Here is a 25736-nt window from a genome sequence, read left to right as displayed (position 1 = left end):
ATTAATTTTTAATCTCAGAAAGGTCTGACATTAAAAATTTATTTCGAATATTTTGACTGATTGTTTTCAAAATGCGATAATAAAAGTGAAAAATGGAAATGGAACTTACCAGCAGAACATTGGCCAAGTGGGCCGCCAGCAGCGCGTATACACCTCCCGACGCCCCGACCAGATAGACGTCTGTATCGAAAACTGAAGTGCCCAAGGAACCTGTCGAAAGAAAAAACAAGATCCATTGTATTTTTAAAAATATTATAGTGAATAATATATATTTATAATTTTGTAACACTCAACTCCCAAATCACCGGGGGGCGGATCAACCAGGTCGAGAATTAGTTTATTTATGTCGGAACGATCGAAAAATAGTTACCACAAACCATCGGCGTAAAATAGAAGTGTATACAGAAAATACAGAATGGAAAAGTAAAATTGGTCGAATAATAGCAGTCATAGCAGATGATATCGTAGTATTTCTAAGCTGTTTTCAGTCAAGCAGTGCGTAATTTGATTGCATGTAGTCTAGATTGTATAAGAACTATTAAATCATTCGTCAAAATAAGCTGCTCAATCGTAAAAGTAAACAACGAATCTGAACAATGAATCTCATTCTGAAGCATTTCTAAGAATAATACCCTAAATACCAATTTTAAGGACCTGCCGAAACCGTCGTGTTGAAATTTCCTTTTTAGTCAATAGATGGCAGCACCACTTATCTATTTTCCTCTTAACTCAGATGCATTCTTACCTGAAGTGAAAATAAAATAAATAATTTTCAGTTATATGCTACTTCAGACTGTGAAATATGTCCTCAGTTTTAATAAACCATTCTGTGTCAGTATTTGCGCGAGAGCTACAATTATTCTCTCATTAATAGCAGGGCGTAGTTTCGAAAATTAGAAGTATCGGAGCATTAGGAAGACGCTAAGGAGAGCAATGAACAAAATTCAAAAATATAATAATAATAAACAAGATTTTACCAAAAGGAGAAAAAAAAAAAAAGAATAAAAGAGGAAAAAATCTGAGTGAATTCATATTTTAACATTGCACCAGAGAGTTTGTTAAGGTTTTTTATGTTCTCTGTTTGCATTGTTTCTCCTTGAGTTCACTGTTTACCTATCTGCTCATGGACTCGCTCCTGCTGGCACAGCATTTTCTTGTCTTTTTAACTTTATTATTAAACATCACTTTTTTAGCACTTACGCTATATAAAATTCAACAGCAAAATCATTTTTAAAAACATATCTTTAGAATTTCCGATGCAGTATTAAGTGTTACCACACAATTTTAGACCAGATGGGCTTCTCGAATATAACTTTGGCATCGAATACACTTTTGTTGTCCATTTCACTTTTTAAGTAACTATAAATATATATATATATATAATGCTTTTAATAAATCTAGCTAGTGTAATTTTGCGAATCCAGCTCCTAACTAATAAAAACATAAGAAAACTGCGTTTATTGTTTTTAAATCGCTTGGTTTGCTAATCAAGAATCGGTCGATTAAATTTAAAAGAAAAATTAAATATCTTACGGCCAAATGGCAACAAACTGAAGTGAGGAAGTTAAAAATATTTTATATCAGATAGCTTTAGAATTCCGAATAAGGTATTAAATGTTGCCATTTTTTATATTCTGTATATTATTTCTTTAAAAACAATAGATGGCGATAACATTTGGTGGCAACATCTTATTTGTGTTGCCATACAATTTTTTAATGTTCACTGCATTATTTCTTTAAAAAATAATGAATTAAAATACAAAAATTAAATTTAATGATGAAGTAAGAGTAAATAATTTAACTATAGATTTAAAAAAATTACACCAAAATTAAATGAAATAATACAAGATTGCTAATAAGATATAGTATACTATAAATTTGAAAAGATTGTATTTCATATGGAAGAGGAAACTTAGCTATTCAAATTTTCCTTGAATTTAGCTTTTCCCGGAGAAAAATTGACATTCACTCAACATTTAATATCAGTTTCAGTTTTAATAACTGCTAAATAAAATGCTGCCAACACAACAGAATTTTCTGCTGATACTGGGATTTGAGTTAGATAAAAAGAGTACTGAAGCTCTTCTTACACGGAGTTCCTGTGCGCTTCAGCTGAAATTACAATTTCACTCAATATTTGAGAGCTGGGTTATGGGTTATTCAATCATGGCAAAGCACACGAGGGCTATCTGCCTAAAGGGAGGGATGCCTTCGTGGAGGACTTTCTAAGGGAAACTAGCTCGTATACACGTTACACATGGGGAAAACCACGAAAACGCCCATGCAGCCAGCCCGTTCCCGGGATTCGAACCTTGGACCGAACTACCAGTTTTCAGCATATTTACCGCTCGGCCGCTGGTGGGCCTTTTGAGAGCTGGAGCTGGAGCTGGGTTTTGGAGGGTTTCGGCTAAATTTAAGCCCTGATCCATAGGTGTTAAAACCGGTTGATATAAAATGGAAGTGATGTAATTAATGACTTACCTGCGAGCACACCAGCCATGTACACAGTTCCGATCCTGAGAGATCCGTGAACCATTTCTAAGGGAAGTCCTACTAGAACCTGAACCAGCAGGTTGAATAGTAAGTGAATCCACCTGGAAATAAGAAACAAAACTTTTGTAAATAAATGCAAAATGAAAACATTTTTTCCAGCTTGTGTTTTTTTCTCTATCCTCTGTTAGAACATAAAATATATTTCTTCCTGTACTGCAGATTAAAAAATAATATAAAAATATTTTGTAACAACAGTATGATATTAAATACATAAAAATGCTGTTTATTCAAATAATAACATTGCACTAGTTTTGTGTTGGCACTACAAATGCATAGCATGTATATGATGTATTTTTGAAGTATTGTGTATTCTTTGTATTTGTTTATTAGGTGAATTTTGCGTAACAATATTATTGTGCAACTTTCCTTAATACAATTTTTCGTCACTGATTGTGTTTGTAAATATTTATTTCGTGTCGTATTATATTATAGATATCATAATTCTAAACTGATCAATTTTCATTGCAAAGATAACTCAATTAAAACCTGAGATATGGGCAGAAACAGGATCTATCGAGGCTTGACGACGGTTTTTGTCACCAAGACATTTGGCAGCTTTAGTGGTTTAGGAGATAAAAAGAGTTGGTGCTAATCGGAGACCACTGCAATTCGAGGTTCCTAAAGCTTCGTTCAGACGAGGGCGTAAAGGGCGTAAGTGATTAAAGCCGAGCTCCGTTGCCATGGCAACCAGTCTGTGCAACGTCACAAAATCTGGTATAGGGCTCGTGGCATAGGATTCAAAGTTTTCAACTTTACGCCGAGTTTGGGATAAGCGTCGACCAATCAGAGCGAAGCTAAAACGAAGCGGGGTTCTACAGAAGCTTTTGCTGTCACAAAACAAGCAGAGGGAACGCGGTAAATCAATCGAGCAGGAGAACAGCGCGGGAAAGTTGTAGACACATCCACGCATGCGCAGATTTAGCTTTTCTCATTGGCCACGGCTTACACCCCGTTCTCGCAAGTGTGAACGGAATTCACGTATTTTATGCCCTTATGACTACGCCTCTATGCCCTTTACGCCGCCGTCTGAACGCAGCCTAAGTGTCCCTTTCTTATAGTGATTAAGAGGATAAAATCTGGCTTTCTTGTTTATCAATAGGTTTGGAGGAATTGAATTGTGTAATTATAAATTTCAATATAGTGTCAATAATCAATCAACCATTCAATCTGTAAATTCTTTCTTTAGTTGTACTCAACAGGAAAAATAGCTTGTGTTATTTTAAATGTGTGTTCCTGCAAATGGATGTTAGGGCGATAACTCGTTGCCATTTTAGGGAAAAAATCTTAATGAAGTACCTATAAGTCAAGAAAATTCTTTTAAAGCTAGTTAAGTATTAAGAGTAGCAAACTTACCCAGCATGAAGTAGCATATAGAAAAGAAACCTCCACACTTGATCTCGTTTGTCTGGCCTGTAGATGAAAGGACTGTCGATCGGTACTGGGCCTGTAGTTGTCACCATGCCAGTAGACACTGTATAGTATGTGAAAAAGCCCAGCTGCGAACAAAAAAGACACTCATATACTAAAGCATCAGAACTGAAGCATCTATTTTATTTTCACACAGGCTTAATGAATTAACCTTAACCAGTTTTTGCTCAAGTGATACATTTAAGATACACTGTCGCCTGAAGCTCTGTTTGAACTTTTTGGCTCCATTGGGGAGGAGTCACTTTGAATTTTGAATGAAAGGACTGGATATGCGTATGCAAATACCAATTTGAGAAAATTCAAAAACTGGTTATTTTTATGCGGCGGGAAATTATGCGAGTATACCAAATTCCTAAATTGTACGCTAGGAAATCTACAGAGGAAATATGCAAGTAAACACAAAATTTCTCTTATTTCTGCTAGAGAGTAAGTAATTCATGGCAATAAGGTAAAGAAAAACAGCTTGAAAATAAAGTAGGTAAAAGTAGCAAAATTCAGATTTGTGGTTTTGGCATAATACCGATGATATTTTAACGCAATTTTTAAAATTATAAATAATGCTATGATCCAATGAGACAGTACAGTAAGACCCCGCTTAACGCGGGGGATACGTTCCATCAAAGTAGAGCGTAATGCGAAACAGCGCTAAACGAGGCTATCTTTACATGTAAATATTGGGGTTAGGGGAAGATGGCTAGGAAATTGGTTAGGTATTAAATTTAAAAAGTATGTTTTTTTAATAAAAATAAAACCAAACATTTATTTCTTAAAGCCCAAATTAATACCACATTATTATTTCTTGCAAAAATAAAAACAAAATATAAATAACAAAACGAATATTCTTAAAAAAAAAAAAAAACAAATAAAATTCTCAGTCATATTTAGTTAGCCTTCCGCGTTTTCAGTGTTCTGCCTTTTTGTGACAAAAGCATCTAATGTTGTTTGCCTTTTGCGTTGTTCTCTTAAAAGTTCTTCATAAACGGATAGAGCATCTCTAACACCACGCCTTACTTTTGAGCTCCTGTCAAAATTCGGATCATTTTCGATGAATTGATCCATTATTTCAGTTATGGTAGACAAACTCCTTTTTACAAACGCCATCGAAAGTTCTTTTTGCTCTTTTTCTGAATCACTGCTGTCAACATTTTTGTTTTCTTCTTGTTCAGTTAATTCCTTGAGCTCATCATTAGAAAGACTAGCCGCTGCTTCTTGAATTATTTCTTCGACATCTTCCACATTTACCCGTTCAAAATATGTCTGTACAATACCGCACCATACAAGAAATACAAGTACACTCTTTCGGATATGTATTTGAAACCTATCGCTGCATAATATTTCGGGGAATCCCCGTACGCTGCGAGCGATTTCGTGGAATCCTCGGGTTGAAATAAAAGAGCGCTAAACCGAAACAGCGCTAAACGAAACAGCGTTAAGCGGGGTCTTACTGTATTTTAGTTTTTAAAGCGGGAAAAGATAAATAATCAATTTACCCATGACTTAAATTTTATTTACCTCCAATATTCATGCATGTAAGTAAACTTTCTCTTTTCAAATTTCGTAGTACCGCTTGATTGCATATTCACGAGAGAATATAATAATTCGAAATGATCACATTAAATAGAATGCCCTTATTGGGAGAATTTTCACGCTTTAATATCCAGATATTATATACATTGCATGCATCGTCCACTTCTGCAAATTTTAAAAGGCAGAGATAAGCGGAAATTTTTCATTCGTTTGGAATTCCGTTCCTCGAACAAAATGTTCGTTTTTCCAATGTCCGCACGCCAAGATGACAAACGATCTCGGTGCTCTCGTTTCACCCTGTTATGGAATGCTCTGCCCCGTTGGCTGTACCCATACCCGAACAGAGGCTGCTGGCTTCTAAATATTTTATTTCTTCTCAGCAAATATACCGGACGATGACCGCTCTATTCTCTTTAACCTTCGCCAGCACCAATTCCCATAATTCTAGACGTTCTCAGGAGGGAACATCTCTTGGTATTCAGGAGAAGCAGTGTATATCGATTAAATGTATTGACGAATGCGTCTGATGCGTGCCTTCTCTTGCTGCAGCTTCAGACTAAGTCTCAAGGAAAAGTAACAAACGCAACAAAGTATAAGATTAATGTCTGTTGGTGTAACAAGTCTTGCTTGACTACATAATTAAGTCTTGGTGTCTCTTTCCAGTGCAGGTTACTTTTCAAGTTACAGAAACAGTTAACGGTGAAATAAAATAGGCAGAACAATCGAGTTTAATTTTCCGCCGCCTTCTGCTCTTGCACCATTCAATCGAAAAGATAGCACAGTTGCCAATTCTGAAATGTAAAAAAACCGGAAGATTTCAGCCCTGCATGAAGATACGATTTTAAAAAGAATTCCGGATTGAAAATTTTTACTTAATACTGCTCTGTAATGAAAGTTTCTGATTATTAATTTGGGTATATGAATTTAACGTAAAACACTGTTTTTTTTTTTAGAACGTGTGTACTTTATCTTGAGCCTTTTTCTTTCTTTCTTTCGTCTGTTGGTGCAAGAAATTTCCTTGCCTGTAAAGTAGCTGAAAGCAATTACCTCTTAAAGTCCTCTCTGAAAGCATCCCTTCCCTTAGTTTGCTTTGTTATAATAAGAAAATGAACTAGCTGTCTATGGATGCGTTAATGAAGGGATAATGAAGCAAGTTTACTTAATCGAGATTCAGATTTCTTAAATACGAATAGAACTTAAAACATTCCGTTCTACAGTGGCAATATAAAGGGGCAGGACCACTAATATTTTTAAAAGAAAATATCCTGGAGGCTTTAATTAACTAACTAATTAATTAACTCCAACAATTATGTTGCATTTTATATTAGAACAAAAAGAATAAAATTAAAAAATTTATCTGCATATGCTGTTTATCAGCAGTTTTGAACGGTACATAAAATTTATCTGCCATCCTCAAATATTTAGTTCATTAAAAACATTCTGCGTATTTTTTAAACTGTCTCTAACATTACAAAATTAATACTGAAATTATTATATCGAGTCAAAATGCAAACGGGATATTATAACTTAAAATGCATTTTTACGATATTAATCCTGTTCGTAAGAAAAGTAAGCTTCAATTCTGCGAAAAATTAGAATATTAGTGAGAAGAAATACTATTGTAATCTTTTACAGAATTGAAGCTGGACGTTACATAAGAGGTAACTACTGTTCACACAAACAAACACACGGATTAACTTAGAAAATGGGAGACCTTTCTTTTTTTTTTCTTTTTCTTTTTTTTTTTTTTTTTTTTAGTCCAAAGGGATTTGAATCCCGAAGGACTATTAGTTTCGTTTTGGCATTTTGCGTCGGACGGATAAATGTCGGTTCACTTTTCAAACTGTTGCCATAAAATGTTAGAGTCCTGCATTATATTTGAAGAAATTAAATAATGAAAATCTGCGTAAATGTATGTATATTTCTCACATTGTCATAAAATAACGGTACATAGAGTCATCGAATTTTGAATAACGTAATCCTCCAACGAATATGAGCATGTGGAAGACCAAATTTGAAATTTGAAATTTGTTTTATGATCGATTTCCTATTTTTTAAAACTTTGACGAATTTTTGATTAACAAACTCAAGGATTTCAAAGCGAGCAATGGCAACGTTGTGCAGAAAAAACATTTTTATCTCCAGCGCGTGAGTCTCTGTATCGGAAATTCTAAAGATATGCTCGTTTTAAAACTATTTTGCGATATTGCTGTTGCACTGGATCTTATGGTTTAAGAGCGAGGAACATGATATTTAATAAAGAAAGGTAACACACAAAATGTTAAAAAACGCCCCTTTGGACGTAATTTAAAATCTAAAACATTTCAGATTTTTTTTTTTTTTTTTTTGTTCCCTTTAGCTTGTGAAGGAATTAATTGAATAATGTGTTTTTTGATAATAATATTACAAAATGTTGTTATTTCTTTGGTAGCAATAATATTGGTACTAAAAATATTTTATGATTAATGATTATAGATATATTATTTGCGCGTCAAAAAATAGGGAGGGCTGTTTTAAATGTGCATTAATTTTCATGCATTTAAAACAAAGTGTTTACACCCTAGCAGCAACAAGAATCTGGCTGCCAGGGTTACAACGAGTAGATATTAAGGTGCCATAGAGCAAGGGGCGGTATAGTTTTATTGTTTATCTTCAAATTCCAAGCTCCCAGTATAGCTGGGAATAGTTTTTTTCAGTGAAGCGATTGCGACAACAGACGCCTCAAAATTCCTCTTCTGTTTTTCTGTGGAGCAAAGAGGCAAAAAAAAAATCGCGGTGTCGGGCCAAGGTTGTCCCTGAATAGAAACCGACGTAAAAGACTTTTAGATGAATGAAGCTATGGACTCCAAAAAGGACCACGAAACTACGCAAGAAGGTCATGAATGACAGAGAAATCTTCCACGCTTCAAAACTATACCTAGGCATATGTTACAGATTTAAAATAGAAAAGATCAAAACATTTCACAAAAATGATGCAAACTCATAAAGGAAAGTAAATATCATTTGAAAAAACTATAGAAACTTATTTCCAATACTTTTATGCTATTAAAGGCCAAATTTCTTCTTTACTCTTCTTTCTTTATTTTGAAAGAAATGGTCATCTGCACTACACTAGAAACAAATCATGTTACGAGAAAATTGTTTCAAAGAACATCTTCGAGAAAAAAAAAAAAAAAAAAATCAAGTTACGATTTTGCATAATAATTTAAAATTACGCTGAAAAGCAATGGCAGACTGATAATGACTTAGGATAAAAATACGCTAATCCAGGTTTCAAAAATCAAAACCTACGCTAAAACTGAGCTTGCTTTGTATACAGTCATTAGGTTATTATATTGAAACAGGAGACATGAAAAATGAGCAACGCTCACCGAGACTCGAACCTGGACCTCTTGATATACGCGCCGAGTGTGCTAACTAGTGATGGGCAACTTCGGTACATTCTTGTACCCGGTACGAGAGTAACGGGTACAGACAAGTACCCGGTACAAAATACCCGTTACTCAAGTAACCGTTACTTTGAAAAGTACCGAAAACCGATTTCAAGTACCGAGTACCATTTGGAGTACCGAAGTAACGAAATACCGGAGTAACGGTTTGCTGTACCGGAGTACCCTAGCAACGGTTTGCTGTACCGGAGTACCCTAGTAACGATTTGGAGTACCGAAGTACCCTAGTAACGATTTGGAGTTCCAAAGTACCCTAGTAACGATTTGGAGTACCGAAATACGCAACTAACGATTTTGCGCACTGAAGGAACTCTTCCACGTCACCACGTGTTTGATTTTATCTGTACGGAGTAAGATTTTGAATGTTAGAAAACATGTCAACTACGGAAGTGTCTGAGGAGCAGACCATTCATGGACACAAGGAGCGCATATCACCATTTCGCAAATACAGCCAGATACTACTGTCCTCGTACCAAAACCGAAGTGAGCTGAACCCTCATCGATCCTCCAGTAACGAATACCGAGAAGAGACGCATATTTTCGTTACAAAGTAACGAATACCGAAAAGCACCCGTTTCGGTACAGAAGTAACGAATACCGAAAAGTATCCGTTTCGGTACAGAAGTAACGAATACCGAAAAGTGCCCGTTTCGGTACAGAAGTAAGGAATACCAAAAAGTACCCGTTTCGGTACAGAAGTAACGAATACCGAAAAGTACCGATTTCGGTAGTGAAGTAACGGGTACTTGGATGTACCGATTTTCAGTACCCGTTACAAAATACCCGGTTCGGTAGTACCGACTCATCACTAGTGCTAACTGTTGCACCACGAAGGCATGCAGAAAGGATGGAGAAAAATACCTTATATCTTTATCGTCTAATTTTAATTTCTACACTGGCGCGTTTCTCTTGCAGTTGGTTTTCTGCGCAATAATTTTTATATATACAGAACAGTACAGAATAAAACGTCTTCAGGTTCAGAATAAAATATAAAAAAATAAATCCATGGAAAGATTGATTCATCGAAGTGACAGCAACAAAAGTTGCAAGTTTGCAGTTTTGGCATTGTGCCGAAGATATACCGATGGCATAATGGCTAGAAACAAAGGGCCCTGGTAGTCATGGTCTATATATCGAATTTTTAACTGCAGTACGTATTGCTGCATAACTTAAAAAAAAAGAAAAGTACATATAAGTATTTTTTCCTTCTACACGTATAACTTTTAATTGCTTTGCTTAATTTACAAACGTAAACAAATTTTCTACTTTCAATTTCGTTTCTCCTCCTATATATGGAATTTATTTCACATAAAATTTGGTCTCATAATACGCCATATAACTGAGATATTAAAAAAGTACATTAGCTTTTTTATATAAGCAGTTCGCGTGCAACTCGGCAGTCATATAACACACTTTCACACAGTTCCATTAAAGACTAAATAAACTACCATCTAAGATGAGTGTCATCCCTTAGAGGGGTTATGTTCATATGGCTGTTTATTCGTGCTTTAAGAGAATCCGCTCACTTTCAGAGGTGGTCGTTGACGGGAGGTGAAAAAGGCGGATTTATGGGATTCGCAATCGGGAGGAATACTGCTGTCTAAATTATTAATTAACTTTAAAAACATAATGCACATAATTTATATCTTAAAATGAAGAGCCACCTAAAGGATGGGCATGTAGGATGGGCTTCTTCACAACCCAGAAACTGACGCCAAGAGAGGATACACCTAGTTTCAATGCATCAATCAATGTATAGAATTAATTATACATTCTTCAGTTCGTAACTAAAAACAATTAAATTTCTTGTAAATATCTTTGTTGCAATCTGTTTTGCCTCAGACGGAATTCGAAGATAAAACGGCTGTGCCATTATGCTGCCATTACATCATAGAGTTCCTCTACATTTTGAACAGCCCAGATAGCCTTCTCTGGCGTTTTAACTCTACGCGAATAATAAACTTGACTGTCTCCAGCAAGTACAAACTTATAACCGATATGATGTAACATTACTTCACCAGAAATAGGACCACTTCCAACTACCTGCTGGAATCGCGGAAGAATCCCGTTTTTCAATTCGAGGAGGAAACAGACTAATGCGTGGTTAGCCCGTTCTCGTACGGAGGACGGTTATGAAATCACGAGTCACCAACGCTGGGTCGTCGGCAGTCGCATCCTTCGGGATGGCAGCCAATGCAAGTTCAAGGGCCCCTCCATGACGTCTACAGAGCTCCTCTCGTTCTCGACCTTGTTAACTATTTCGGGATACTAAGCGGCGGCACTTTGTGGGGTTAGTCACCGGCAGTCCTCTAGCCGACATTACCTGCGCATCTTCTCTTAAGTGGTGGTAGATTCAATCAATGGAAGAACGGATTTCTAATAGAATAAACCTTCACTAGAAGATATGAATCTTCCATCAGCCTATCCTCCACTCGATGCCGAGTTATAAGATTCAAGCACATCCCTGCCATTGAGACTTTACCAGCTGCATTTTCTTTTCCAGCATATGGACTGTCTGAATTGGACTGAAGAAAAATTATTTAAGCAGTGTGCTAGAAAAATGCTTCAATGGTAGAACAGCACCAGTGTTGTTTTTCAGATTCAGATTTTTTTTTCAGGCGATATTTTTACCGAGTTTGTTAATGGAAAGTTGATTTTAGAGTATATCATTACAATTTATTAATAAAGGCACGCGAAATAAAGTGAAGGGAATTTTACCTGTTTCTGAGGAGAAGACTGCTGATAAAAGTAGGAGAAAACATGCGAGTAAATGCGATTATTCCCCATGAAAAAGTACACGTTTATGTTCATATATATTCGACGAATGTATGTTTATTTTAGCTAGTATATTATTTCTGATGTTGAATCTTTCCTACACTTCTTTCGTCTACTCCACCAGACATCAGGGGTGTTTACGACCTCATTTCATAAATCCTGAAAACTGCCGTGGAGAGTAAAAATCCGATATAATTTCAAATAATTCAGAATAGTAATGGGATATACATACATACATGCGTACACTGTTTTCAGACAATTTAATTACAAGCAAAAAGTATAATTGTATTAATTTTATATTAAAAATTAATTTATGTTTTCCACGTCACATGTTTCACAAAGTTACTTATCTTTGGAGTTTCTCAACATTTTAAACGATAATAGCGTGCTTTTTGCGGAAATGGAAGTTCTGGAAATTTCTTCGCTTTATTTTTCTTTGCTAGCATCTATAATACGACCAGCAAAAAATTATGCGGTAAGCAATGACTTCTAATTTAATCATTATTGTATTAGATTAGAACCTGAAGCATGCATATTAATAGATGATGGAGATGAGGAACTTCTAGTAGGAACAGAAACATTCTTGGAATATTATGAATTTTGATAATCTGTCCAATTATTGAATAAATTATTTCTAAAAGCTTTGCCAAGGATAAGTTAGGATTTTCTGAGATCGTAGATCGTACTTTGTTTAATTAGGTTAATCGTAGATCGTACTTTGTTTAATTAGATCGTACTTTTTTAATTAGGTTAATTGGAAAAGCCGGAGAGATGAAAAATGAGCAATCGCCCCTGCCGGGAATCGAACCACGGACCCCTGGAACACCGACCCAGTGTGCAGAACCACTACACCACGAAGGCACGCTAGGAAGGCGGAAGAAATACCTAATATACTCCCTCTTTTAAAGGGCGACTGGGGTTTTTTTACGGGATCCAATCGCCAAATCCTGGGTGAGGAGAATCATCATCCAACCCTGTAGAGATGAAAAATTAACAACGCCTTCGCCTGGAATCGAACCACGGACCTCTGGAATACCGGCCCAGCGTACAGAACCACTACACCACGAAAGCGCGCTAGGAAGGCGGGAGAAATACTTTATAAGATTAAATAATAATTCTTGGTTTGTTAACATCTAGGCTACCTGTGTTTACGGACGTTCTACAGTCTATCAAAATACCACCCATGTAATTAAATTCGCTTTCAACACTAGGTCCATGGAAGCAAGTTATAACAAGTTTAATGTTTTGCCCATGCAGGGAAGCCATTTCCGTTTTTCACTTTCTCTCAGTCTGAATACTTTGGCTCAGAAGATCAGAATATTACTTTCTCTTACTTCTGCATAAGAAAAGTATCTAAAAATGTTTAATTTATACAATCTTTGAATGATAGCTTTGTTGTAAAACAAAATTTAAGAAATATAATGAGTCTATTTTTCACAAGTCCGCATTTCAGCAAGCAAAAAATCCCGAATTCTGGTTATATTCGGATCACAGTTATTGCCAGACTGTGCAAATGAACAGAATGTTAATTACAAGCGGGAGTCTAGGACTGATAACCTCTGACTGACGTCGTGAAACTCATCTGCTATTGCCTGCCTTTTTGCACAGTTGCAAAGAGCTGCTAAGTTTGAATGAAATTACGCTAATTGTCATGGAAAAAAGGAGCCAATTATAAGGCTTTCAATTTAAACTTTGATTAAGTAATTTGAGTCATTTTTGTTTGTCCAGTCCACGAGAAGCGAAAGTTACATCAGTTTCTGCAACTTTATCCTGGTACATATAAGTTATATTTACTAAATAACTAAAATAACTAAAAATATATCATTTATATTTTTAGTTATTTTTTACATTATTGTAAATAATTAAATGCTTAGGAATTGATAATTGAAGATAGGATGATAATACGTCCAGAGCCTGGTATTTAGACTGATTCATATTGAATTTAACCTAACAACCTTGTAATCTTTTCTTGTATTATGATCTTCAAATTATATCTTATAAAAAGCTTCCGAACTGAATATATATATTAATGTTTGGAATTATTGAGTAACTACTTGAGCCCTGTAGCCTAGATTATAATTAAAATTAGCGGTGGACCTCAAGATGTATTGGTTTCAAAATACTGCTGTTAATTTGACAAGGACTCTGTAATGAATTTAACACCAGCCAGTGACAGATGCAGAGTCAGACATCTAAATCGGGGTGGCTTGGAATGATTTTTATTATATGCCACTAACTATTACATCTTTTAATCACATTTCATAATATTGTGAATAGAATTCTCACGTATTTTTAAGTTAGAAAATTTAAGCAACAGTAATAAAATTCAAAAATAAAATGTCCATTTGCGGTCAAGAGACAGAGGAAAATAAATGTACACTTCTTTCGTAACTGGTACGCTATGGAATAGAAAACAACAATTAAAACACGCAACATTCATTAGATTCTAAGCCTATTACTTTCTTACACGTTTTGAGAAGTATTAATCTGAATTAAGATAAATAGAATATTGCTGGAAAACGTTGTATAAAGAACTATCAGAGGAGATGAGAATGGCACGCAGAAAGAGAGAAACTCACGCAATATCCAGAAATGAGCCTTTTTTATGCATCTAGATTTTTCAGATGTTAAGAAAAAACATATATAAATTCAGTTCAGTTCTTCGTGTTATGTTCCCGTTTCCATGACAACGGACAGAAACTCGACCTTGCATCCTTCAATAGATGAAACCTTGGCACGTACTTATCGTTGAGCAGAACTGGATAAAACGATATTTTTGAAAAGAACATCACGAATTTTTTATATTTATCTTCTACTGATTTATGTTCTCCATGTAACGATTCCAAGCAATCGTAAAGAAATAAATGCTTACATAAAGATTAATTTGTAGTTTCAGAAAAAAGTCGAATCAAATGTGTTATATCAAAATATCTGTAGAAGTCGTTAGATATTTCGGGCCAGGAAAAATAAAGAATCAACTGTGTTTTTTCTGGGATTTGAAACGCGAATCTTCCAGCTGCTAGCTGGACAGATTAGCCACTTATATCAGAAGAGCATACACGGGGAAATGTGATAATTCCTTATATTCCTTCTTGAAGAAGCAGCAGTAATAAAATTTAAAAAGTGTCTGACTGGGGAGAGACAGGAGATCCAGTCGATCCAATTCGGGTGGTGACAAGTTTGCGTCTATCGCTTTTTAATTCGGGCGTCATTGTAAAGACCATTAGGTATCATGAACTAGGAAAGATAACGAATCAGCGGCACCCTCGTCGCTATTCCAGCCGTGCATCTTGCAGATCCTAGGCCGCTTATAGCATGCAAGGTAAAATACACTCATATCAGTCTGTTATCTTTCTACGTTTTAAAACCCCATTTTACAAGTTTTATTTTGGAGATTAGAGATGATTTTGCAGTCACCGCATGCATCTGTTAGATGGTTTATTTAAAATGATCCCGTCCTTTTTAAGTACCGTCTAGATTTTGTCCGCTAATGTAACAAATTTCCATACAATAAAAAGGACAGAAGCATCCATTTAGTTCAAAATATAGTAACAAAGTAAAATTTAAAAAAGCAATACAGATATATACTTGGTATACTGGTCGAATGCCTTCTTAAGCGAAATATTTTGCATTTAACGACCACTGTTTTCCACCGTGGGCTTTGCACCCACCAATAGGCGCTGAGATCTTCGGAGTGTAACTGAGGTAGTAAAGATGTAAGGATCTTAAGTTTTACTAACGTTTATTTTATTTTAAATCTTTACTATCACTTCTTATTTTCTACTTCCGGCCAGAATTAAATGCGTTAACTTATTTATGCAAAATTTGTCTGGCGAACGCCAAGTACTTAAGTTGTGGCTTTTTGCCAAGCGAGAGAGAGGAAGGAGTTAGTCGAAGCAGGCCGCTTGCCTTAGAAGTTTTACTCGGTTGCTGTTTGCCTTCCAGGCCAGAGGTTTAATCCTCGTGATAATTTTAAACGTATTGTAGTGTTAACACTTCTCTGTACTACATACGGCTTCCTGTTAAATTCCGGCCAATCTTACACGTAGGCCCTTGTTGATTATTCTAAATTTAAGTTAGAGCTTAGTTATATTTTTATATTCTTACGTTCAGACCACAAGTAGTTGGTCTCTGCATTCCGAAGTACGGAAATTATTGTAAAGAGTGAAAAATAAAGGGTTTTGTATACCCTTCCTGTGTATCTTGTCTACTTCCCACAGTTATTGAACATAGCTTTAGTAAGCTCCCTGTTCCGAGTCAGGTCTGTGCATGTTCCCAAAGAAAGTAAGACGGAACATTGAACCTGATAAAGAGACACAGAGAAGGAGGGCGAGGAACAAGTACACCACTGGAAAATTTGGTTGCCAAAGAACTTTTGAAATAAACTCTTAAACATTCTGTTCATTATTCAAATATTACAGTCACGCATTTTTATAAAATTATTCCAAATTATGTGACCCGATCCTTCACACATATTAGTCTACGTTGCAAGCAATTTCATTTTTCTATTTCAAGAGAACGAATACTCACAAACTTCCAGTTTAATTTTCTCCAAGAATAATTATAAACCCATATATGCAGTTGTAGAGTTCCTCTCTCGTAATTCTAAGTTAATGCTGGAAGTGAAGAATCTAAGAACTGATAAGCGAATAATCGCTTGAGTTCGGTGACAAGAAGCAACAAGATAGAAGGGTAACTAACCCTTTATTATTCCAATAAGATTTAACAAAACTCCGCCTGGGAGTGTACATGCAAAGCCCGCACTTGGACTTGAACTTAAAAGACTAAGAATTAAACTAAAACTAAGATTAACTAAAGAAGTATAGCCGAAGCTATCAAGGTTCAAATCGAGTTGGCCCCTTAACTTATTTGACTACGAAGCTTAGCAAAGGCCTGAGTACAGCCGAGCGTAATAGCAGCTTTGAGAGAGAAAGTGGCCAAAAAGACAGACGCGCGTAAATCAGAAACTCTCATTCTCTCTGCCTCAGTAAGTAACTTCGTGGTTTAAATACAGCTCCTCCTCATTAAATATTCATCAAGATTCCAAACCTATGTTCTGGCCGGAAGTAGTAAGTTGACGTTAAGAATTTGACAGGAAAGGAACTTTAACTTAAAATTTAACTGTTAATAAAATTAACGTAATCCTTACACAGTGACCAATAAGCCAAATAGCGCGTTACTTCAAGATATGCCGTACTGCCTATTATGGTTGGAAACTATGCACATTTTGTCAGATTCATTGCTGTCGAAATGCTTTCAGAAACCTTTAATCGCTTCCATTCTGTTTTCGCATTGCGTGACTCGGTTTAATTCATAATGTGTTGTAAAGCTAATGCAAAAATTACCAACAGTTTTCTGCGCGTTATCAGTCAGTACCTAATACTTCATATTCAAAGGATATGTATCATATCATTTTTGTAAGAACATACAGCATAAAAAAAATGAGCAAATAAAATAAGATGAAAAAATAAACTCTCGAAAGGGTGGGTAGCGAGAAACTATGCCAAAAAAACCTTGCGTCGAAATGACAAAACTTTCCAAATTAACAGACCTTAGCACTGTTATCCTTTATATTAGCGGTAATGCTTCTTTTCTGTGAAAAAGAAAGAAAATGTTTTGTCAGTATTAGGTTTTAGCTGTCATTGCCGGCCATTAATGATGTTTGAGGCCGTTAAAGTGAGACGTGGACGACCATCCTCGAAGGAGTCGTTTGGAAAGGTCTCTCCTTTGATCTTGCCGATTCTCAAACGACATGGGTGGGGGTAGTAGTCAAAAACAACAAACGTGAAAGACCGCAGCTTCCGCAGCGCGGGTTAAATTTTTTTTTTCTCTTTTTCTCTAAATAGCTACGAGGTATTCGAATGCACGAACTTGTCCTCTCCTAGTCAACAGTCACAGTCACCGTGACTGAAACATTTATAAGCGATTCGAACGGAATTCACTGGGAACGAAATCAAGAAGTTACGTGCCGTTAAGAAGCCGAACGTAAACCATTTGTGGATTGTGAGGAGAAACCTTATACGGACAAAAATGGAAGCAGATTTAGTAAATACAAAACGAGCACTCTCTTGATGACCATCTCTCTAAGAGGAATGCCTCTGAAAATGACCAGTATTTCCGACGATAATATAAATAAACTTTGATACTTAATATCACCTTTCTAAGATGACCTTTCTGTACGGAAGACCAAAATCACATTGTACTGAGATCCCCCCCTTTTTTTCCCAATGGCAGATTGTGAACGATACAAATGTAACCCAGTCCATTAATCTATACAAAGCCAAATGTGGTGGTCTGTTTATTATGGAGGCACCTAATAGGTGGACCGCCATCGCCTTTTCTATGAAGGAAGGACAGTTTCAACCATGCCTTCTCCGGGATTCGAACCCAGGTCCTTCGGCATCGCAGTCAGCTTCCCTGACAACTATACCGACTGGGCGGCTGGAACTGAGATCCTTGTTTTAGGAAAGGGGGTTTATTGTATTTTTGCTTTCTTAATATTACGCATACCTTCGAATTATTAAAATCCATGAACACTGGTAATTTGACTTGGGTTCAAATCACATCAAACAGGCTGGCTGCATGAGAATTTTCGTGAATTTTCCAATGTGTAATGTGGATATGAGCCCTATTCTCTCTGTAATTCCTCCATGAAGGCATTCCTTACAGCTGCTGTGTGTGTAATCCAAATAATCAAATCCAATCCAAACAAATTATAACAATGTATAATTATAACAAGAAATTAATTTTATTCTGAGTCTTTTCTTTATTTACTTTCATAAATTTGTATTTCGTGCCGAAACAAAAAAAGACGGTCTTACAAAAGGAAAAAAAATGTATCTTTGATGACGTTTTAGAGTAAAAAAAAAAGAAGTTTTGGTATAAATGAGCTTAATGCGGTGCGCCAGAAAGTTAAATAAAGGGAACTTGTACAGACGTTAGCATTTTTTTATTTTTATTTTATAATTTTTTATTTTATTCGTAGCAAGGATCATGAAACATCGACTATGCCTAGATTCAAACTACAGATCTTCCAAAGGTAAGTGATAAGTGATAAGTGACGGAGGACGCGGGCACTGTCCCTTTACCTTAATGGTCAATCAATACAGCACCACGTTCGCCATTATCCAGAGCCGCCGATAGGGTTCGCTGCCGTCCAGCTGCCCGGGTCCCGGTAGCTAACTATACGTACTCCACTTGCACAACAACATGACGCACTAAGAAAATGAGATAATTCCTTATAAACTTTCGCCCTCCAGCGGCCGAGCGGTAAAATTGCTGAACACTGGTAGTTTCGACCTGGGTTCGAATCCAGGCGAATGGCCTGGCTGCATGGGCGTTTTTGTAGCTTTCCCCATGTGTAACGTGTATATAGAAAGCCCTTCACGAAGGCATCCCTTCCCTTAGGCTACAAAACCCTAGCGTGCTTTAACATAATAAACTAAAAACCAAAACCAACCACATGAACTTTCTGTCGGACTTTTAAAAGCGATTTGTATTTCCGAGGGCGATAAATAAAAATCGCCTTTCATAAGACAACCCCTCCCACAAAAGACCAAAATCATTTAGAATATTTAGTGATCGCCTTAGAGAGAGAGAGAGAGGGAGATTCATAACAAATAGTTTACTAGCATATTTGAGGAAAAATGAGCAACTATATTTACTTTTAAACTAAAAGTTAAGGAATGAATGACGAATTATTTTAATATACTTTTTACATATATCGAACACTTAGACAAACTCACTCCGTTTCAGATGATTTTGGTCTTTTGTGAAGAGGTTGTGTTAGAAAGGTAATATTCAGTGCTGATGCTTATTTACGCCCTCAGAAACATAGGTCGCTTTTAGGAGTAGTCAGGGAAACCGGATTTACTGTATTACGTTGAACAGATGACTGAGAGAAAAATCAACATCTCATATTTAGAGTAGTATGACATTTATCCAATTTAATTTAAGAGGAATTAAATCTGATTCTTAAATTGATTGTTCTTGATCAAGTTACTGGGCGTGACAGTACTGTTGGAAACCAAGGCCTCCAGACGGATGTCTTCATAGAAAACCTTTAAAGGGAAAGTGATTCATATTTGCCTTGCGTACGTGAAAAAACGACTTAACAATCAGTTGAACTACCGTTATTCAGTGGTCTTATCCACTCGGTGTCCGCCGATAACATCGCGGCAAAAACATCGCGGACGAAAACGTCGCGGAGAAAACAACGCAAGGCGAAAACATCGTGCTACAAAACATCGTGGGAGAAATCATCGCAAAGAGAAAACATCGCAGTCCTAAAACATCGTGGTACAAAACATCGTCGTCGAAAATAAAGCGGTTCAAAAACTTCGCAGTTTAAAAACATCGTCGTCGAAAATATCGTGGTAAAAAATAAAGTATCTACAAATCATCGCATGACGATAACATCGCAGACATGCTTTTTCCCTACATGCTTTAATAACTGTAAATGAATATTCCCATAAAGATTTGTGAGCGCAAAATGTAAAGAAGGATAATTTTTACTTTCACATTTTTTATTAGCTAATAAGTTTTTTCTGAAAAAGTAAGAAGGAAACTTAAGCATAGAAAATTAAATGCAACTTATAGATTATACTTTCACGAAAAATTACTAGTAAAAACTTTATAAAAATTATTTATTAATGGTCTTTGTTAGTTAACTATGTCGGTTTAAAATTCTATTAATTGCTATAAGTTGCATTAATTTGCTATGCTTAAGTTTCCTTCTTACTTTTTCAGAAAAAATTTATTAGTTAATAAAAAAATGTGAAAGTAAAAATTATCCTTCTTTCCATTTTGCGCTCACAAATCATTATGGGAATATCCATTTACAGTTATTAAAGAATGTCTGCGAAAAGCATGTCTGAAAAAAGCATATCTGCGATGTTATCGTCAAGCGATGATTTGTAGATACTTTATTTTTTACCACGATATTTTCGACGACGATGTTTTTAAACTGCGAAGTTTTTGAACTGCTTTATTTTTGACGACGATGTTTTAGAACTGCGATGTTTTCTCTTTGCGATGTTTTCTCCCACGATGTCTTGTAGCACGACGTTTTCGCCTTGCGTTGTTTTCTCCGCGACGTTATCGTCCGCGATGTTTTTGCCGCGATGTTTTCGGCTGTAACCTATCCACTCGGCACTAGTTAGTATAACTGTTCTAGTTAGCCATTCACGTAGTTTGTACAGTCGAAACATCTAAATGTATCGGATAGATATATACATATAATAAGCTCTTAGGTAAGAATTTTTTGTTTCGTGTATTTTGAAATGCTTCTATTTATATAGCAATATCTGTACGTTTTATACGGACTGAAATGTTTCAGTAAATATATAATATATTTATTGTCTCAGTAATATATTCATATTGCTCAGTAGTATATTTATTTGCGTACTTATTTTTTTTTCTTATATTGAGCTTTAGGATTCTTTTTTTATAATTAATAAAAATTTCCTTTCACAATTTTTAAACATTCGTAAGAAAAGTTTCTTTTTCTAGCGAATTTAAAATGATGATTGCCAAATAGCAATTTTAAGTAATTGATTCAGAAACCGTGTCATCGTATAACTTCATCGTATCGTGTCATCGCATTTTATCATATAGTGTCATCATATGATTATGGGTTCTTTGGTGTCAATAAAAGATTATTTTTCAAAATTTAGTTTCCGTAAAAACTTCTTTCAAAAAAAATTGTTTTCAATCACCTTCGTTGTAAAAGAGAATTACTGAAAGAGTTGGTGATATTAATCACACATAAACATTGATTACCAAATTAACTTTATGCATTTGATAATGCATGTTTCAAGACTTAAAAATTTCTTACAATTTTAACGCAGTAATTTTTTAACTATCACATGACTCGTTTTTTGATTCCTTTCATAAATATGAACCATGAAAGTCCACGATTCAATGTTGTCTCCATAATACCAATTATTCGTTACTTTTGGGAATTAGTATCAAAGGTAAATAAATATTTGGGCTGCTTTTCAAATAAGCAACACTTGTCGGTGACCATGCCATTCAATAAATTTCCGGGAAAGACGCATTTAATGATCGAATTATTGCATTGTTTCGCAAAGTCATGCAAATGTGGGATAAAAGAGATGAAGAAATATTCCTTAATGTAGGTAATCTCTGAAGTGGTGAGCACAGAGAGAGTTAATTACATTATGCTGATGTTCGTGGCAGTTTCTAAGTGACATTCCAAAGTACATTTCCAACGCGTAAGCCACACGGCGAACACAGAGTTTGCAGAAAACTACGCGGTCATTCGCGGTTCTTGTTGTCGTATGATGAGGCATCTTGATGTGACCTTCGACTTCCATTCCATGCGACGGAGTTCGAAATCAGCCTACACCCTTTTCCGCTCTGCGGCGTTCGGACAATAGGGGGGTGGGGGATACCTCCTTCGCGACATGAGTTTTCTCAAAAGGAATTACGACTAATGAAGAAGGAGTTTCGCGTGGTCGCTTGCCACGCGCCCGGAACGTGGCCTTTGCAGGAAGCACACCAGAGTGGATTTGCTCTGGAGAAGATCGGAAGAAAGTAGAAGTGGAAGATTCTTTGAGCACTCACCTCGACTAGAGTAACGAGCAGAACGAACAGGGGTGGTGGGCAGCACGTATACCGGTCCGCATAGTACTTCCGGTCCCTGTCGTCGGCCAAGAAATGGTGAGCAATCTTTGCCACCATGCTGTGGAATAGGGCTCTATCCCTCTCCCTCAGCAATTCTTCTCTATCCCGGTGCTGCACAGCGATCTTGAAACTACGGGTTCTCTTCCCGCTCATCTGTAAAGAAAGATACAATGAAAAATGTGAGTATGAAAACCGGTGAATAAAAAGATATTTAGATAATACACATCATCTCCAATAACTAAAGTAACAAGTAAACTGATTTCGAGCACAACTGTTAAAAATGATAAAATATTTTATAGTATAATATGTAATTAAAAACAGTATAATACCAGACGCATGAAGCAAATTACTACAAACCTATTTTTTTTTTCATATCACTCGGATTTTTAGAAATACTATTTAAATATATATACATATAACAATTGTTCAAATATGTCCGAGGATTCCAAACGAAAGTTGGTAGCTAGAATTTAAAAAGCCTGACAAATCGGAACACTTTTCTCTTAAATGACAAGTCAACTTGCAATTGTTTTTTCAAAGCAGGGAACAAAGAAAATCAACTGTGCCCGTGCCGAGATCAGAACCACGAATTTTCTATAGTTGCTAGCTGGACATAATAACCACTCGTACCATCAAACCACGCGCAGAGGATTTCGATAATTCCTTATATTCTACCCTACTTAAAGAGTGGCTAGTGAAGGCTCGAGACGCATTCGACCAATCCATGTAGTAATGAACTATCGCTCTCCATTATGGAGACCATTGGATATTTCCTGAATAGATCCACAACTTTTTCAGTTGCTAGCTGGTTTAGCATGTCCAGCATCACTTACAGCAGGAGAACACGTCCAAAGGGATGAAATAATTCTTTACAAATTTACACGATATGTTTTGAATACAAGTTTATCAGCAAAGAAAAATGCTTCTGAAAATTTTCTCATGAATGAGAACACGGTTAAGGTGGGAAACCACTACAAAGGTCAAAAACAAAAAACTTTAAAGCAATATTTTTCCTACACAATCGAACATTGAAAACTTTACATTAAAATACTATGGTTAAACATTTCGTATTATTTCCGCCAGAAGACATTGCTTTCGAAATGTCAGTCAAATAAGATGACTAAAGCATGGGATGTATAATCACTAGGCTCCTTTCTGGCTTACCATATCTGCAAGCCGGGTTCACTCATCTCAACTTAACCGCAAATACCACCCTTGCAACTAAAGCATACAGTGGCAGAAATAATCCAGCCGCAGACTTCTTCACTAACTCTTAGTCATGATACGGTGGACTGGCTGAGTTTCTTTTAATAACGGGTTAGATTTAGCAAACGCAACTGCATCATTCCTTAGCAAAATAATTTTTTTCGTCGTCGAAAGAAGAAGGGCATTGCTGTAAACGTTCAATATATCAAAGAAATGGGAATTTTGCGCTGTTTCCTGACGTTTGTGATAAAATGTTGTTTCTTTGCCTTTGTTTCGCTTTTATACTATAAAAGAACTATAATTTTAAATACTATAATTTTCTAGTAATATTATAGAGTTTGGTGTTCTTTGCTAATATAAATTAGATCCAAAACTCTAAAAGACGATATACAAATTATCGCTATGTCTTTTAAGTACCACAGAGACAGAGGAGGAGTGTAAAGGACCCTTTTATTAACTCAAGTTTAACAGTCGGCACCAGCTTGTGCTTACAAAAGCCAATACTTTTGGCTTTAAATCAAATATAACGGATAATCTAAAGTTAATAAAATTTAAGTTTACGGTTTCACAGTTTAACTAGAGCGCAAACTGGCTCTGATCGAAGTCGGTGGAAACAAGCCTAATGGAAGCTAGAATAACTCAATGTCGCAGAATTCTAATCGTAACAGAATCAAAGTTAGCAACGTGGCCTTCCAGCAAGCAGAACATGCTCCGATTTCAAACTTCAAAAACCTTCCTACTTTTAAGTACTTCTTTCTTTCCTCCCTAATTTGAATATCCCGCGCGGGTAGAAATTTAAATGAAACGAGGCTTTACAGGAAAGGGAATTAATATAAAATAACGGGTTATAAAATTAAAATGATTATACATTAGGTATTTTTTGACATGTAAAGACATTAGGTATTTTTTGAAATTAAGAGAAATGAAAAATAAGCAACGCCTTCGCCGGTATTCGAACCAAGCGCCTCTCGAATACGCGCCGAGCGTGCTGACCACTATCCTACAAAGGCATGCTAAGAAGGCAGGAAAAATACCCTATAAACCTTACAATATAAAAAGCTCAGTTTTCTGCAAAGCAGAAATACGAGCAGAATTTCTCTTTAATAAATACTTGCTGTTTATTACCATATTTTATGGAAACAAATCGATTCTTTGATATAAATCGACTAGAGATTTTATCCAAGTAATCAATAACTTTAAGGGGGCTCATACACCTTAAACCCCTTATGAGCTTCGAATTATGTGACTGTTGCAAGAATTGCGATATTTTGTTTATTTGAAAAGTAATTACCTCCAACCTTTTACAGCTGACTACATAATACAGCTGCTTTGGAAACTAGTAACCAGAAAGTTTGTGTTGCCACAAATATTTTTGTAATTTAATTAACTTTGTCACAAACGTTTTCGTCATTTTTCCACCTTGCGCGCATGATATTTCAAAAATGGCTAATGGTATATACTTGAAATTGGATGGAATTCTTTATAGGGGCACTATTTTCTAACTGAACCAAAAATCTGATGAATATTTTAATATTAAAAAATTTTATGCGCTAAAACATTACAGATCTTTTTAAAATAAAATACACTTTATAAACTCGACTCCAAATAAAATAAAAATTTAACATGAAATTCTCAGTTTTTTTTTTGGTTTACAGTAGTTTCCAAATGTTATAAAAGCTATATATAAACTATGGAATTAAATAATGCAACAGATAATTTTAAACTGTGCGCGCAAGGTGAAAACATGACGAAATTTTTTGTCACAAAGCGGATTAAATTATAAAAATATTTGTGGCAACACAAACTTTCTGATTACGATTTCAGAAAGCAGCTATATTATGTAGTCAGCCATAAAAAGTTCGAAGTTATTGCTTTTAAAATAAATAAGTTATCCCAATTCTTGCAACAGCCACGTATTCGAAGATCATAAGGGGTTTAAGGTGTATGAGCCCCCTTAAGCATATTGTATAAGCCCAAAATTATTAAGCCTGTGTGCTCAGCATCTGGAAGATTTGGAAAACGAAAAACTTATTTGAAAAAAGAACCGCCTCTCCACTTTCGCCAAGAAACGGAGAAAAATGTATTTGAAAATACGCCGAAATCAAAGCAATGCAATGCACAGCAATGCCGAAATCTTAAATGGACACAGTC

The 25736-nt window shown here is 35.8% G+C and overlaps 1 protein-coding gene across 4 annotated transcripts in view; it reads right to left on the bottom strand.

Annotated features, from left to right (window-relative positions):
* The window catches only part of stet (rhomboid serine protease stem cell tumor), a 555200-nt gene that overhangs the window by 5068 nt on the left and 524396 nt on the right, over positions 1 to 25736 (bottom strand). For all 4 annotated transcript variants that reach the window (XM_085816564.1, XM_085816563.1, XM_085816565.1 and 1 more), the window contains 4 exons: positions 22320 to 22532; positions 3907 to 4049; positions 2482 to 2594; positions 110 to 210 (listed from right to left, as the gene is read on the bottom strand). In XM_085816564.1, the coding sequence (XP_085672690.1) occupies positions 110 to 210; positions 2482 to 2594; positions 3907 to 4049; positions 22320 to 22532 (570 nt within the window). The remainder of the gene's footprint in view (positions 1 to 109; positions 211 to 2481; positions 2595 to 3906; positions 4050 to 22319; positions 22533 to 25736) is intronic.

The sequence above is a fragment of the Stegodyphus dumicola genome, chromosome 5 (assembly GCF_044657685.1).
Source record: "Stegodyphus dumicola isolate Sdum_Otavi_A_Nest chromosome 5, ASM4465768v1".
Classification (NCBI taxonomy): Eukaryota; Metazoa; Arthropoda; class Arachnida; order Araneae; family Eresidae; genus Stegodyphus; species Stegodyphus dumicola.
The sequence above is the reverse complement of the archived record's forward strand: the minus strand, read 5'-3'. Positions and strand labels throughout refer to the sequence as shown.